The sequence below is a fragment of the Pteropus alecto genome, unplaced genomic scaffold (assembly GCF_000325575.1).
Source record: "Pteropus alecto unplaced genomic scaffold, ASM32557v1 scaffold177, whole genome shotgun sequence".
In the NCBI taxonomy this organism is placed as follows: Eukaryota; Metazoa; Chordata; class Mammalia; order Chiroptera; family Pteropodidae; genus Pteropus; species Pteropus alecto.
In genome coordinates, this window is record NW_006442207.1 from 12,822,071 (window position 1) to 12,838,716 (window position 16,646).

A 16,646-nucleotide genomic window follows, 5' to 3' on the forward strand; every position below is an offset into this window, starting at 1 on the left:
ACCAGAAAACCCAGTAAGTTTTTCTTCTAAGGAAAAGAAAGGTATGGTTCGTTTTTCCAGTTCCTTAATCTCTTAATTCATAGAGGTCCTCTGGGCTTACCTAAAATAGTAAATCCTGAAGTATTAATTTATACCATGACCATAGCACTCAAGCTACCATAGATTATCAGGTCCTTTATATGTGCTATGATTTGAATGTTTGCATCCCCTCAAAACTTATATGTTAAAATATAAGAGCCCTTATGAATGGAATTAATGCCCTATAAAAAAGGCCCAAGAGGGCTCCCTCATGCCTTCCACAAAAAGAGAGTACAATGAGAAGTCTGAGACCCAAAAGAGGGCCCTCACCCAACCATGCTGGCATCCTGATCTTGCGCTTCCAGGCTCCAGAAATGTGAGAAATAAATTTCTGTTGTTTATAAGCTACCCAGTTTGTGGTACTTTGTTAAAACATCCCAAACAGACTAAGACATGTGTATTACTCTATCTCTTCATCATACTCATTATATGATCACACATATTCATTTCAAAGAAATTCCTGACTCCATTCTTAATTCTAAAACAATCTATTTTTATAAATGAACATGAGAAATTTCCAAATGCCAAATTGGAAATGTCTAAATTTGTTTTTACAACTGTGCCAAAAATTATTTTATACAACTGTACAAAAAATATCCTTGAATATACATATGCAACAAAGAAAGCCAGCTTTACAACAGGTAAGTTTCTTACTCACCTAATTGGGAAGATATGGCCTGCTCTATGTAAAGAAACTTGCTGAACTCCCAAGGAGTACCATCACTAAGCCATACTCCATGTATCAATAACTAAACTGATTTAAATAAATTTGATAGCCCTAAGGAATTAGAAAGAATCTGACATTTTTCGGCATTTTATTTTTAATTTATTTTTTTAATTGAAGAAATCATTTTAATTTTTTTTCCCTGTCTACCTCTCCCCTTCCCCCTCCCCCCTCCCCTCTGGTAACCACTAGTCCATTGTCCATGTCCATGAGTCTCTGTTTATCCTGTTCATTTGTTGCTTTTAGGTTTATTAGCAATTTTAAAGAGATCCCAAATATTAGCTTAAGTTGTTTACAAAAATAGTTAGAAGAGCAATGATATTACTTTTGGATCCCAGAGAAAAAAAGACAGCCTGTAAATTTGATGCTAGTTGGAATAAAAGAGAAGGTCTCTGATATCAAAAAACAATTCTGAATTCTGCTATTCTCATTATTACTGGGAAATTGATTACTCTTTTAACTGTGCATCAGATCTCCTACAATGAATCAATGACCAAGCTATCTGCCCATTCCCCACTTACCAGTGGAGTATGAGTGCTCCATCGGGCATTTCGTTTGATGGCCCCAACCACAATGTTAATCTCCCCTTGAATGATGTAAATATTCTTATCCACCATCCTGGCAAACCTACCAAAACAGCTAAGAAAAAAGTCTAGTTAATATTTGGTTACCTAGAGCATACCCATGCTTAAATCGGTACCTGATAAGGTTAGAACTGTGACTTAACTTTTCAGTCCCAAGATTTCCCACCTTTAATACTAAGATGGGATAAAATCCATCTGATGTTATGAATCCAACTACCTGGTTCTCCCTTGAAGTTCAAGATACAACTCAAAAAAACATCAATCCAGAAAACTTCTCAAAAGCACCGCAACAATCTCTAGCAAGCCTGTCAAATTCTTCAAAGTCAATTGTTTCCAAATATTTCTATGAGGCCTCTAGGCATGCAGATACGTCTGTGTTGCTATTTTGTTAAAGATGTATTTCAAATTTTCACTTTGTTCTTTTTTATCCACTCAATAAAATAAAAATGAAGGTTCAAGTTAAAAGAAAAGAATGAAGGCTATCAGAAAAACAGACTTGGTTTGGAACTACAGTTACAATGTCAACTTATAGACTACACCCATTCTGCCAAGACAGCTCTAGAAAACTGGACAATAGCAGTGATACAATCTTTGAAACGTTTTGAAAAGTCAAATTCACTTTCTTATAGCAGGAAATCTCTAATAAGCAGACTGAAAGGTAGACTCTTTGCAAAGCTGCTTCTATATAAATCTCTGAAATGAAGCTGAAATACTATTTTAGTATTTTAAGTGCTCCCACCTTAACTACCGCTTTACCATTTTCTTTGCTGCCTAGAATAGCACAACAGCACTTAGAAAAGATATTTAATTATTTCCCCAGGTGAAAATGTAAAAAAGCAAAATTCCTTCCTGGAATAGAGAAAACCCTAGGACCATATAAAACCAACCTTACCATTTTCCATTATTTAGAAACCCTCCTCAGAAAGACAATTTTTTTTTTTAAAGAAGAAAGGAAAAAAGGGGAGGTATACAGTTAGACAAACATTTAGATCAGGCTCAAGGAAAGTTAAAACAGTAAGGCTATCAGTATAAGGGAAGAAGGAATTCCAGAAATATAAACTTATTAAGCACCTCCTATGCATAAGGCATCTTTCAGAGTGCTAAAGATACAAAGCAAGTAAGACATGGAAAGAGCTCTCAGACATATAGTGGAATAAAATTGTAGCATATGACTGTATGTAAAATTGTAGCATATGACTTTATGTAAAAACCAATACATCTTACACAAAATACTAGATTTTTGTTTCACAATATATGCAATATTTAACACACAGCAAGATATAATGGCCAATATCCAGATTAAAAATAGTACAACTGAAGTCTCTGTGTGTGTCCTCCCTAATCATATCCTCTCTTTCATCTATAGGTCCTACTGTTCTAAATCTGTTGTTTATTAAATTTTTATGTTGTTTTATACTTCTACTTCATTGATATGTATCTTTAAACAATATATAGTATTATTCTGCATATTTTTATATTTTATATAACTAATATCATATTGCACATATTCTGAAATTTACACTTTTCCTTTGAAACATTATGTTTGTGATTCATCCACATTGTTAAGTATACTTAATGTATTTTATACAGGTATATAGAGAGATATATAAACACAGAATAAAAAGGTCTGGGCAGATATACCCCTAACTCAATAAGAAGTTATTGCAAAACTGGGGTATAATCTAAGGCTACTTCAGCCTTATCTATAATGTTTTCATTTTTTACAAGAAGAATTTATTACTATACATTTCTACCCATGAGGCATTTATAGAGTTTAGTGGGATCTAAAAGAAAACTGAGCCAGAGATATAGAGGAAGAAAATGAATCCTATAAGTAGCTCTATTTGCATATTTTGTATAAGACAGGGCCCCCAGAAAGTGAGAGAAAACCACTATGAAAAGGAAAAAAGAGCTGGTACAAATTTTGTCCAGGCCCATAACACCTCCCCCAATCCACAAGGGAATCCAACATAAGACTAAATAACCAAAAGAAGAAAAGAAATAACTAGGTTGGTCTCAGAAGACTATCTGCTTTCCAAATGGTCGAGGTACACAACAATATCCTCTCCTGAGACGATTCAATGATGAGAACATACAACAATGTTCTCTCCAAAGAGGATGAAAACCAAGAAACAGAAGATAAACAAATTAGAAAATAATTTAAAATATCAGTAGAAAAAAGATAAAATGTTAGTAGCCCTTCATGCTTAAATTATTTAGGCAAGATGAGTATGCTCTTCATCTCTGGAAGGATTTTTGAGAAACTGCTAACAGAGGTTACCTCCAGGGAAAGGAACTAAGGAGCAGGGGTGAGAGGAAGACTTGCTTTTCTCCGTATATTCTTTTGTACTTTTTGAATTCTGTGTTATATACATATATTACCTATTATCTATTTTTAAATCTTTACTGATTTTTTAAAAAAAGAGTAGGTTCTTTAGAATAGCTGTATTATTCTATGTATAAATGCTTAAGAACAGCAAAGTTAATTAACTAATAAGCATTTATTTCAGTTAATCAGATATTCCTTAGCACATGCTAAGCAAAATGTTAGGCACAGTCATACAGAATTATCCCTGTATTGTGACCAACCCACAAAAAGTTTATAATCTAGTTAACAGCAGTCCCCAACCTTTTTGGCATGAGGAGCCGTGCTCCTATGAGAATCTAATGCCTGATGACCTGAGGTGAGGCAGTGATGACAGTACTGGGGAGCAGCTGTAAATATAGGTGAAGTTCCACTAGCTGGAACACAGCTCACCTCCTGCTGTGTGGCTGGTTCCTAACAGGCCATGGACAGGTACAAGTCTGTGGACCCGGGACTAGGGACCCTGATCTAGTAGATTAGGTAAAACACGTACATATACACACAAACCTATGTAATGACTCCAACATATGAGTGATACACAGTGTCACAGTTGTGAAGCAAAGAAAATTATTTCTGGCAGAAGCCCTAGAAAAGCAACTGAAAGACAGGGTTCAAACAGTCAAATGTATAAAGATAATGGCATGAGTAAAGGATTATAGGTAGGAAAATTCGGTTTATGAAAATTCGGGATTATGATTATTCCAGACTAGCTGGAACATTATTCCTAGGGAAATAATTGGAAGTAAAGCTAGAAAAGCATTTGGGCAGCATATCATGGAAGGCCTTCAATATATGGTTATTATTCAGTATATATTCTGAATACTTATTATTGTAAAAAATATTTTGGGGAGCCTAACAGGGAAACTATAAAACAAGAATAATTTCTCTTGCAGAGAACTAAAAGAATGAAAGAAAACACCCATACTGAAAATAACAGCAACAAGTAAACAATAACACTATACTACAAATTGCAAACAAAAGTGCCAGTGGGACTAACTGATAACTATTTGGAAAGCTTACTGGAGAAGATAAATTTTGAACTTGGATTCCAACTGAAGTAATCAACCTAATTTGATCAAAATTCAACAGACACCAAAAGCTAACAACTTTCTAAGATGGCAAAGATCTAAGGAAAAAATCATTGTCTTAAACTTCTTAGTAAAAAAGAAACATCTAGGGAATGAAGAAGAATTATTTTAAAGGACTATGCAGAGTCACCTAATCTACCTCCAGGCCTCTTAAGCATTTGTCTTCTCACCCAAGAAATCTCCCAAGGAAATCTGTCCTTCAACTTCAAATGGGAAGCCCTGATGAATGACTTGCTGTCTGGTAGCCTATGGCTTAGAACCCCTTATCACAAGGTCACAAAGGCCTATGGAGACCTCATATAAGTATGGTAGAAAAGAATATAAGGTTTATTTTCTATCAGAAATAACATGAGAAGGAACAACCAAATATACACCAATCAACATCCCCAGCCAGATAAACCACTGGCCCAGAGACTCTTAGTAACATACGTCCTTTGAAAGCCTATCTGTTTAAAGCTGGAACCGTAGCATTCCCCTGGTGCTTTGCAGCATCCTAATTACTTACCCCAAGAGGATCCAAAGAGGAGGAGTCCCTTTATCAACTGGCCACTCCCTCTAGATGTAAACGAAAGCAAGAGAAACAGAAACAATAAATTGAATCTTTACTTCATGGAATAACAAAAATCCTATTTCAAACGATTAAAGACTGAAATGTAAAACAGCTCAAAACTTGAAAACTTTAAGAATATATGAGAAAAACAAAGAAAAAATGAGAATATTCTTATAATCTCAACATAGGGGAGAAGCACCTAAACAAGAAACAATAAAACACAACTAATAAAATAAAATTGGCAAATTAAACCACATTAAAATTAAAGACATTTGTTCAAAATACCTCATAAAAAGAGAAAGATAAGTCACAAACTTGGAGAAAATATTTTAACATATACAACTAATCAAGAAGCAATATGAATAATATAAAATAACTTCTACAAAACTATAATAGACACATAAACCTTCCCCAAAATTGGCAAGAGACATGAACAGGCATTTCGCATAATAAGAAAATACAAACACCAAATGAATATATGAAAATATTAGCTTCATTAAAATCAAGAAAATTACAAAATAAGATTATAATAAAATACCAATTTATGCCCCCAAAGTAGCACAAAAATTTTAATTTGACAATACTAAGAATTAGTAAAAATGCAGACCAAGCAGCTAGTGAGTACGTAAATTGATACAGCTCATTTGGATAATAACTTGGCATTATCTTGCAAAGTTGAAGAACTTCATATCCTATATCTCAGCAATTCCACAGAAACTATACCCCCAGGGAAACACAAAGAATTTAGAATTCTGGGGGGGATTGGGGAGGTGTAACTGTCAGGAAAGGGCATACACGTGGCCTCAATTTTGGTGATGTTCTGCTTTTTAAGTTGGGTGGGGGACACTGATGCCCCATGTATGCTATATATATTCTTTGTATGTATAAAATAGACTATCAAAAGTTCCTTCTTTGTAGTTATGGTCTTTGCTGTCTCTATGCACTTGTACATGTTCCCTTTCCATTTTGAGTATTTTTCCCTACTCCTGTCCACTTGGTAAAGCCTCACTCATTCCATCCAAAAGTCAATGAGAGAGTCAGACTATCACAGTGATTACAAGAACAAGCTTCAAAAAAATAAAAAGAACAAGCTTCAGGATCAACAAAGAAACAAACTCCAGTCCTGTTACTACCTTACTACCTATATGATCTTAGCCGTTTCTTAGCCTCTCTGAGCCCCAGTTTATAGTTTTCCATTGTGAAATGTAGATAGTACTCCCTCATCCATTTGTTGTGAAGCCTCAGAAAGAAGTCTATAAAGGGATATTAAAACTCAAAAAATGTTAGCTGTTATTATGGTAATGCCTGCTCTGTGAAGTCTTCCCTAGCTAACCCACTCCCCCAGAGAGTATTATCACTTCTTTTTGTTACCCCATAACACTGCATATAGCTCTATTTAAACACACCTTATACTGATTTATAATTATTTTGTCTGTCTCTCCCATGAATGAGCAGCTCAGGAAGAGACCATGATTTATTCACCTTTTTATTCCCAATGTCTGACACATAATAAGGAAAATGATAAATTTTGAATGAGCAAATGAATAAATGGATGAACATCAAGACTGACTCTTTAATAGTGGTGCAGCTCACATCCACCTCTTGTGAAAACAATGACTTCTTAGAAGATAAGGACTCTAAACCAGGAAAGCAAACCTTCTTTCTGCATCCCATGTTTCTGAACCAGAAGTTACAAACCTTCCATAAAGGCCACTCTAATAGACAAAAAACAAACAAACAAACAAAAAACACATTTACCCACCAGCCAAATCATTATGTTTCTATTCTCACATCTTCCTGAAGTTTCCTCATGTATTATATGCATTATATTTCACTGAAAGATATGAACATAAGTCTTTATCTAATTGTCAATTCTTCATATATGTGTATATATTATTTTCTTTGGTTCTAAATAGCTGTTATTAGTACATCATTGTTTAAGCTATTTTTCTTAATTGCTTTTAAAAGTTGTCCTTATCCAATTAGAAATTAGATTCCCCAAAGGCAAAGACTCATTTTTTTTTCTTCTTCATGGTACTTTGGTGTCTAGCACAGAGCTCTATAAACCAAGAAAATGCTTTCTGAGAGGGTAGATGGTACCACAGAGCTGAACAACCCTCAACTCATCCTTCCAAAGTGTATCTTCACTCCATCTCTCAAACATTCCAGAGGAGCATTAAAAATGAAGAGCTTACAAGTTTCCAGAGCTGGCCAAGGAACACACTAAAGTTCTGTTCTTCATTGAAAGTAACCAAGAATTACTGAACTAGTAAACAATTTACTGGGCTCAAGAAATTTACTCAAAGTGTAAAGGTAAGAGAAAGTCAAACTAGGAAAAAAGCTGGTGCCCTGACAGGATACAACTGGAAAATCCTACCAAACCTGATAATCAGGTGACCAGTGCACCTCAGCTCTGCCATGGCACCTCCTCCCTCTGTGGAGTTCTAAGTCTATCCCAAGAACTACATGCAAGGTGAGCCATGAAGATGTGTCCAAAGCTATTCAAAGATGGCTTTTATGCCAGCTTGGAGATGAAAAACAAAACAAGGCTTCTCTCTCTCACTAATCTTTTAACCAAGGTAAGGGTGACAGTTGGCAGAACAGGACAAAGATAAAGTTAGTCTGTGTGATTATATAAAGAGAACTGCAGTAATTCTCATAAGGCCTGCCCATCTTGCATGTCAGGGGTCATCATCCACTGACATGGGGCAGAATCCATATTTTGTTCCACCTGCAAAAAGTTTTTAAAAAATTTAACTAGTTGCCAACAGTTTAAAACAATGATCTGAATTTCTGGTTTCTCCTGAAAAACAAGAAAAATGGCATACTGTGCACACATTCTAGTACATTATAGTCCCCACTACATCCTAATACATTCCCACCTGGCTCACTTCACTCATTTATGTTTACCTGCTTGATACTCAGGCATGTGAGCTTGTAATCTCTGGTTTACATAATGGCAACAAATCATTACTTCCATAACCATTTCCTCATTATAACTGGGGGTCCAAATCCCCACACTGCTCTATTATACTTGCATTTAATTAAACAACTATTGTTGAACATACTGACATATATAAAAAGAGGAACGATAATAGCTAAACAGCTGCCAATTACATTTACATAGCTCTTCTAGCCTGAGGGTAAAATGCACCTCCCTTCTTCAACTCAACTCCACCATTACCCCAACAACAGAATCATTCTAATTTGTCACACTGAACCACAGGGACAGACCGTGATCAATCAACAGAAGTGGCATACAAAGGCTAGGATAATCCTTCCAGTGAGTACAGTATAAATACAGTGGGTCTCCTCAAAAGCAGCTGTGTCTTTTTCCCTTCTAGATGCCCACAGTAGCCAGTCTAAGTACACTATCAATGAAGTTACTATCTAAAAGTGGCAGTCATTTTGCCTTCTGGAACACAGGTAAGTGAAATAGTAGTAGAACTCTGAGAACTGTGAGTTCAACTGGGATTAATGCTTAGCTACTCATGAGGAAATGTGTCTACAACCTGAGTTCCCACTGTGCCAAAGAGCATCACTGTCAAGATTAGAACATACTGTCCACATCCATCTTTAAAATGATGCTCAAATACAAGTCTTGAAGGAAGAACCAATTTTCTGATTTCGGTTGGGGGCTAGGGGTAAAGAACTATTCTCATCTAGAAAATGACTTTTTAAGTAAAGAAAGAGAAAATCTTTGATGCAAGAGTCACCTTCAGTCCCAAGTGAAAAGATGCTGGATTGGTCACACTATCTACCCAAAGACTAGATTGCCTATTACGTCAAGCATATCAACCCAACAAGGCTCAGTGGGGAATATCAACCCAGATGAGCAAGACAGGCCCATCAAACCTGGATACTTCCTAAGCTGACTGTCATTTAATTAGCCACTTCCAACTACTTTTTTTTAGAAATTCTGCAACTTGGATCAAGTTAAAATGCAAATAATTTCCTATACCATTTCCATCCCACTTATTTTAAAGCAGTAAATACAAACAATAAATGTTATCCCCACCACACACAGAGACACACACACACACACACACACACACACGCACTTTCAGGAGGGGAGAGGACATTAAGTAGAAAGAAGCAGTTTAGTCACTCTAGCTCCTAAATAGTTTTCCCTTCTAACAATTAGGTTTTGACTCTCCTTGTTATTACCTCACCTGCAAAAGTCCTGACTGCCAGGGCCAGAACCAGGCTACGAGTTAGGATCACATACTAAAACTAACACTAGGTACAGATAACATTTATTAAGTATCCACTACGTGATTAAGTTGATACTGCTTTATCCCTACTACATCCTCTAACTAGGCCAATGCACATATATGTGCTACTACTTTTAAAGAGTGCATAAACTGAGCAGTGCAATCCCAAAATAGACCTTTCAATTTGTATCCTCCACAGGAGCGAGAGGAGTGCCTTGAGTATCTTAATTGAAGGCATACTAATTTCTATGTTGTACATTAAAAAACTCTATCTATACTATTCTTCATTTCTAAAGACACTCTTAACCCTTGGGAGACTTTAAGGTTTACGATACAGCAATTTATCAAATGTTATCACATTGCCATAAACTACTCTTTGAGGTTATGTTCCATCATTCACTCTGCTGCCTTGACCCTATCACTTTTAAAGTGACTGAACAACTCTTTTGACTCTTTTTATCCACTAAAAATAATAGGCCGACAGTACCAAACTTCACCAGTCTTCAAACCTCATCTCCTTAGGCCATGTGAAGAGGAGACCTGGGGAGGAACACACACACTCACATTCACACACACACACAGACTACAGATCAATATCTCTCATGAATACAGATACAAAAATCCTAAATAATATACTAGCAAACCAAATACAAACAATAAATGTTATCCCCACCACACACAGAGACACACACACACACACACACACACACACGCACTTTCAGGAGGGGAGAGGACATTAAGTAGAAAGAAGCAGTTTAGTCACTCTAGCTCCTAAATAGTTTTCCCTTCTAACAATTAGGTTTTGACTCTCCTTGTTATTACCTCACCTGCAAAAGTCCTGACTGCCAGGGCCAGAACCAGGCTACGAGTTAGGATCACATACTAAAACTAACACTAGGTACAGATAACATTTATTAAGTATCCACTACGTGATTAAGTTGATACTGCTTTATCCCTACTACATCCTCTAACTAGGCCAATGCACATATATGTGCTACTACTTTTAAAGAGTGCATAAACTGAGCAGTGCAATCCCAAAATAGACCTTTCAATTTGTATCCTCCACAGGAGCCAGAGGAGTGCCTTGAGTATCTTAATTGAAGGCATACTAATTTCTATGTTGTACATTAAAAAACTCTATCTATACTATTCTTCATTTCTAAAGACACTCTTAACCCTTGGGAGACTTTAAGGTTTACGATACAGCAATTTATCAAATGTTATCACATTGCCATAAACTACTCTTTGAGGTTATGTTCCATCATTCACTCTGCTGCCTTGACCCTATCACTTTTAAAGTGACTGAACAACTCTTTTGACTCTTTTTATCCACTAAAAATAATAGGCCGACAGTACCAAACTTCACCAGTCTTCAAACCTCATCTCCTTAGGCCATGTGAAGAGGAGACCTGGGGAGGAAATTCCAATCAAAAACATAAACCGAGAGAGAATATTTGTAAAATAGATTATGTAAAGGAAGAAACAGTCTCAGAAGATAAGTCCAATGTTTACATACAGACCCAGACTGCCGGTTGAGCTGCCCTATAAGAAAGCCTTCTCATAGCCCAGGTCCCACACTGCTGGCCTCAATCCTTCCTCACCTCTCCTCACTACCTGAGTCTAGATTGCACTAGTTCCTCTTCATAAAGTATTAATGAAGCAGTCTGGCTGTGTTAGTGGGGCAGTCACACAGAAGTGGACGCTGTACACAATCTGGAAAGACTTTCATGTCTAAGGTTTAAAACCCAACTCTGAAAAGTAGATTCAAAGCTCTTTAGGTTTACATTCAGTTTTTGAGGACTGGTCTCTTTAGAATGCAGAAAGCTCCGGAAGAGAGGAGCCGAAGGCTAGGTTAAGCCTGGGAACACAGGAAGAAGGATTTGGGCACCTGCAAGGAATCAGAAGTCAGAGCTGAAGTCGCCCCGCCTGCGGCAGGGTCTGACCTTTGCCCTCTACACGCCTCCCAGTTCCTTTCGATAACAATCTCTCCCTCGTCTTATTCCTGACCCTGCGCGATTAATCCACCCGGGCTAGTACAACTTAAGGGCCCTCCTCCCCTTCGTCCCTATTGCGATGTCAGGGGGGCCTTCACAACCCTGGAACTCTAAGAAGAGACTTCGCTGACCTGTCAGCGGATCCAAAATGGCGGGGCCTAGTCCCAAGACCTGCAGCCGCTGCTCATGTCCACCCAGGGCCCCGTAGGCGTCTCCGAGAGGCTCTCCCGGCTCTGGTGGCAGATGAGAGAAGGGAAGTAGCCCGTTTCCTGGAAATTGAGGCCGAAGTCAGGGACCGCACAGCGGCTGGGAAGAGTCGGCCGGAACGGGCGGTGGAGCCGGCTACCTTCCCTGTCAGCTTACTGACGTGGTAACTAGCCTCAGTCTAGCCCGCTGCCTGGTAACTGTGCGAGCCCTGCCGCGCACAGCCAATCATAGCTTTTCACCGTGAAAAGTGACATTCCAGCTATCCAATCGAAGAAAGTAATTGGCTCCGGGAGGCGGGTTGCGCCTAAAGAGGCGAGATTACAAAAGAAAGAAAAGGGTAGGTAGGGGACAGCCAACGGATACAAGTACTCTCTGAATGACAGTTAGAAAAGCCAATAAAAAGAGAGAACTTGTGCTGGGCAGTTGGGGAGGTGGAGTTAGCTAGAGTTCGGTTGCAGTGCGGCTTGTAAGTAGCTGCTGGGCATTATGGGGAGGAAAGCTACGATTTGCTGGAGAGGAGGCGGGGTCCGTTTTGAGAGCCTGAGCGGGCGTCTCTACTCTTTCCTCTCTGCCCAACCCAGCCACTCCCTATTAAAATCAGCGGGTCCAAAATCGTACCTCTTAAGGGAACACTTCCATACGAGGCAGTTTCTGGGCTCCCTCCTTCCTAGAGCCAGTCTTGCAATCTAGTCTGACCTCCCTTGCCACACTCTCCCGTCTGCCTGCCCTGACTGGCTTCTCATAGATGTGTCTGAACCATCCCAACTCTGTTTCTGTGTCTTGTGCCCCATTGCTATCATCCAGAAATAAAAAAAAATGGGAAGCGGCAGAAATCTGGAATCTCTAATTCAGATCTCTTCATTTTACAGAGCAGGAAACTGAGTTCCAGAGTGGAAAGATAGACCCACGTTCGCATAGTTATTGGCAGAGCAGAGAGAAAGACCCGAGCGTCCTCACCCGTGATTCAGCTTTCTTTTTCACTGCCCTTCACTACCTCTTATGCCCCAGTCTATCAGTCTGTAACTCTCAACTCTGCCCCTCATGGACACTTTTTACCTACCTGGAAGGAAGCTAATCACACGGGCTAGTCCACATCACCATTGACAGGAAATTAAAGCCTTTCCTGTTTGCCTTAGAAATGCTGAGAAGCCTGAGAGCTAGATGCCCACCCCAGTCTTCACTCTCCTGCCTCCAGGTGTCTCTCCTCTTGCAAGCGGTGATAGAGGTTGTGAGGATATTTAGAATTACCTAGAAGTGAAAATGTATAAGAGGACAAGAGGATTGGTTTTCTCCTTGCAGATTGACTAGTGAAATTCTCAGCCCGTTTTCTGGCATAGAGCCCAGGTGTCTCTGCAAACCTGAAGAGACGGCTGGGAGGCAGTAAAAAAAATATACCAACTCTCTCCTCCATCATCCCATTTATAGATGACCCAAGTCCAGGGACGCTTCACACCTAACCCCATAGAAATGTGGTCTCAAAACCACCATCCACCAAAATTAACTCAAAATGGATCAAAGACCTCTGAATATAAGACCTGAAACCATAAATTGCATAGAAGGAAACATAGATATTAAACTCATGGACCGTGGATTTAGGAGGATTTTATGAATTTGACCTCAAAGGCAAGGGAAGTAAAAGCAAAAATAAATAAATGGGACTATATCAAATTAAGCTTTTTCACAGCAAAAGAAATCATCAACAAGGCAAAGAGACAACCATCTGAATGAGAGAATATATTTACAAACAATGCCTCCGATAAGGGCCTAATTTCCAAAATATATAAAGAATTCATACAACTCAACAATAGAAAAGCAAACAATCCAATTAAAAAATGGGTAGAGGACTCAAACAGACACTTCTCTCAAGAAAACATACGAATGGCCAAAAGACATATGAAAAGATGCTCAAGTTCACTATTAGGAAAATACAAATCAAAACCACTGAGATATCATCTCATGCCTGTTAGAATAGCTATCATCAACAGGACAAATAATAACAAATGTTGGAGAGGGTGTGGGGAAAATCAAATTCTCATACATTGCTGATAGGATTGTAAACTATTACAGCCGCTATGAAAAACAGTACAGAGGTTACTCAAAACACAAATAGAATCACCATATGACCTAGCAATCCCTCTTCTGGGTATTTACCGAAAGAAAACTCAAAAACATTTATCTGCAAAGATATATGTGCCCTGATGTTCATAACAGCATTGTTCTCAGTGGCCAAGACATGGAAACAACCAAAGCGTCTAACAATAGATGATTGGATAAAGAAGATGTAACACATAGATACAATGGAATATTACTCAGCTATATGAAAAGATGAAATACTGCCATTTGCAACAACGTAGATCTTGAGATTATCATGCTAAGCAAAATAAGTCATACAGAAAAAGCTGAGAATCATGATTTCACTCATATATGGGATATAAAACTATAAGTAACAAACAAACATAACAAACAGAGATTCGTGGACATGGACAATGGATTAGTGGTTACCAGAGGGAAGCAGGGAGGGAGAGGTAGATAGGAGTAACCCGGGGGGGGGGGGGGTGGGAGGTATTTAGTAGCAAAAGGAAATTTAATTTTGGGTGGTGAACACACAATGCAATATATATATATGACATATTGTTGAATTATACACTTGAAACCTATTTAATCTTATTAGCCAATGTCACCCCAATAATTTTAATTTAAAAACATTTTAAAGAACCAATCAAAAAAATGCAGATATCCAAAGACCATCCATGTGCTAGGACCCTCTAATTTGAAGAACCCATCAGACCTGCCTGACATCAGACCTGAAGAACTCCTCAACAGCTCCCTGCACCTGCACATCGGGTTCCTGGTCTCCATGCCCAGCTGAGGACCTTGCCCCTTTCACCCAAAGAAAGGGGCAGAGGTACAACCATCATAGCACCTCTTTCCACAGTACCTCTGAGCCATTTTAAACCTTCATTTGAAAAACTAGGATTTGGTTTCCTGGGCCTATCTCAGATTGAGAGGTCCTAGATAGCCAAAACTCCCTACTCCCCCACCTCCACTCCCACATACCTCCAAAAATTAACCTAAAAGAATGAGTGAGTTGTGTGTTAGAGATGAAGAGGAGATGGCAATGCTCTAGACCCGCCTAATCTCCATCACCTTACCAGGCAGAACATCTCCTTCTTAGATTTCAGTACTGAGTTCCTACATTATGCCTAGGAATAGAAACATGAGGAACACATGGTACTTGGCCTCCTAAATCTTAGCATCATAGGGGACAACATATAAGCTGATGTCTTCAATATAGTGGGTGGGGTAATAGAAAGCATGCACAGGAGGGTTGTGGGAGTAAGAGGCTAGACAACTGGCTAACCTGGAAGTTCAGAAATGGCTTCCCAGAGAAAATGAGGCCCAAGTGGAGCTTAGGAGGATGAGTAGGAATTGACAAGATTAAGACTGGCTGGAAATCTGTTATTGTCAAAAGAAAGGCCAGAGATGTTCAGGAAACCAGTAGGAGATTGGAGATTAAGACAAGGTCAGATCCTGAAAGTTTTGTATGCCAGTTAAGTATTGCTTGCTTGGTCTTTAGCCTGAGGGCATTCGGGAGCTACTGAAGGGTTTTAAACAGAGACATGACTGGTCAGATTTACCTTAGGAGCATATTGCCTGATAGGTTTTGGGCCCTGAGGGGCACCCAAGCATCCCTGACTCCACATGTTCCTTCAGACATCTGTCCTAGCCCTTGCAACGCGCTAACCAGCAAGCACTACAGTCACAGAACTGAACCTGGTATCACCAAGCAGAATCTAGTCTGTTAAGGCTGAGAGAGCATAGCCTGAGCAAGCCAAAAGTGCAGACTGACAGATAAATTGCCCAGGCCTCTGAGGAGTGACCAGCCCAAACCCCAAGATCCAATGAGAGCCTCCTTTAACTTCTTTTGTGGGGAGGTAGGGGGTGATAGTTACTTGTCCAAGGTCACTCGATGATGGTGTGGTTGGTGGCAGGGTTAGAATGGTGCTTTGGTTTGTTTCATTCCAAACTCTGCTTTCTCCAGGAAGCCACCTTCCTTGGAGGAGAGAAAGGCAGGAGCGGCGGGAGATTGCGGAGAAGAGGAAGAAAGACGCGAAGGAAAAGAGGAGCAGAAAGAGAACTTAGGCTTTCAACGTGGCAAAGGAGAGAGGAGAGGAATAAACAACAGGAGCAAAGCAGTGGAGGAGAAAAAAGAGGAAAGAAAGGCGAGACGTGGGAGGATTGGAACAGAGACAAAGGGCAAAGAGACAGACAGCGACAAGTGGAGAGAAAATCGCTGAAACTTGAGCGGCAACGAAGTCTGAGCGCTGAAAACCAACGGCTTTTCCCGGCCAATCGCCCTCCCACCTGGCACCCCGGCAACCCTATCCACCCGCACCACTCCGCTTTGCTCGGGGTGGCAGCCTGGCCCCACCTCACCGCCGGCGGGCGCCGGCTCCGTAGAGCTACACGGCGTACCCTAAGATCCCGAGTTTGGCTCCGCCAAAGTGTTCTTGCTGGAGCGTGGTTTCAGCCACGTGGGGAGGGGCGTGTCCCAGTTGCTGAGGAGCCCTTCCAATTGGCCAGCACGCGGGCTTCTTGGCGGTGCGCCGGCCAGACTCCACCTCCGAAGGCGGGGCCTGAAAATTCACAGCTGGAAAGGGTGGAGTCCGGGCTGCGCAGCTGGAAGGGGGCGGGGCCCTACTCGCGAGGTTCGCCGCCGAGGGCTGGGGGCGCCGTGGGTTGCCATAAAGTGAATGGGCGCCGGCGGGGGGGTGGCAGTCCGAGGCGAAGCTCAGTCTCTCCCTCAGCGAGTTCGGGAGCGCCCGAGCGGAGCGGCGGCCC

The 16,646-nt window shown here is 40.0% G+C and overlaps 1 protein-coding gene across 1 annotated transcript in view; it reads right to left on the reverse strand.

The window, feature by feature from the left end:
• Positions 1-11,992, reverse strand: part of GBF1 (golgi brefeldin A resistant guanine nucleotide exchange factor 1) — a 101,714-nt gene extending 89,722 nt beyond the window's left edge. Inside the window, 3 exon segments of the mRNA XM_025039131.1 lie at positions 1,324-1,441; positions 5,345-5,394; positions 11,729-11,992. Of these exon segments, the coding sequence (XP_024894899.1) occupies positions 1,324-1,419 (96 nt within the window). The 5' untranslated portion in view covers positions 1,420-1,441; positions 5,345-5,394; positions 11,729-11,992.
• Between the last annotated feature and the right edge of the window lie 4,654 nt (positions 11,993-16,646).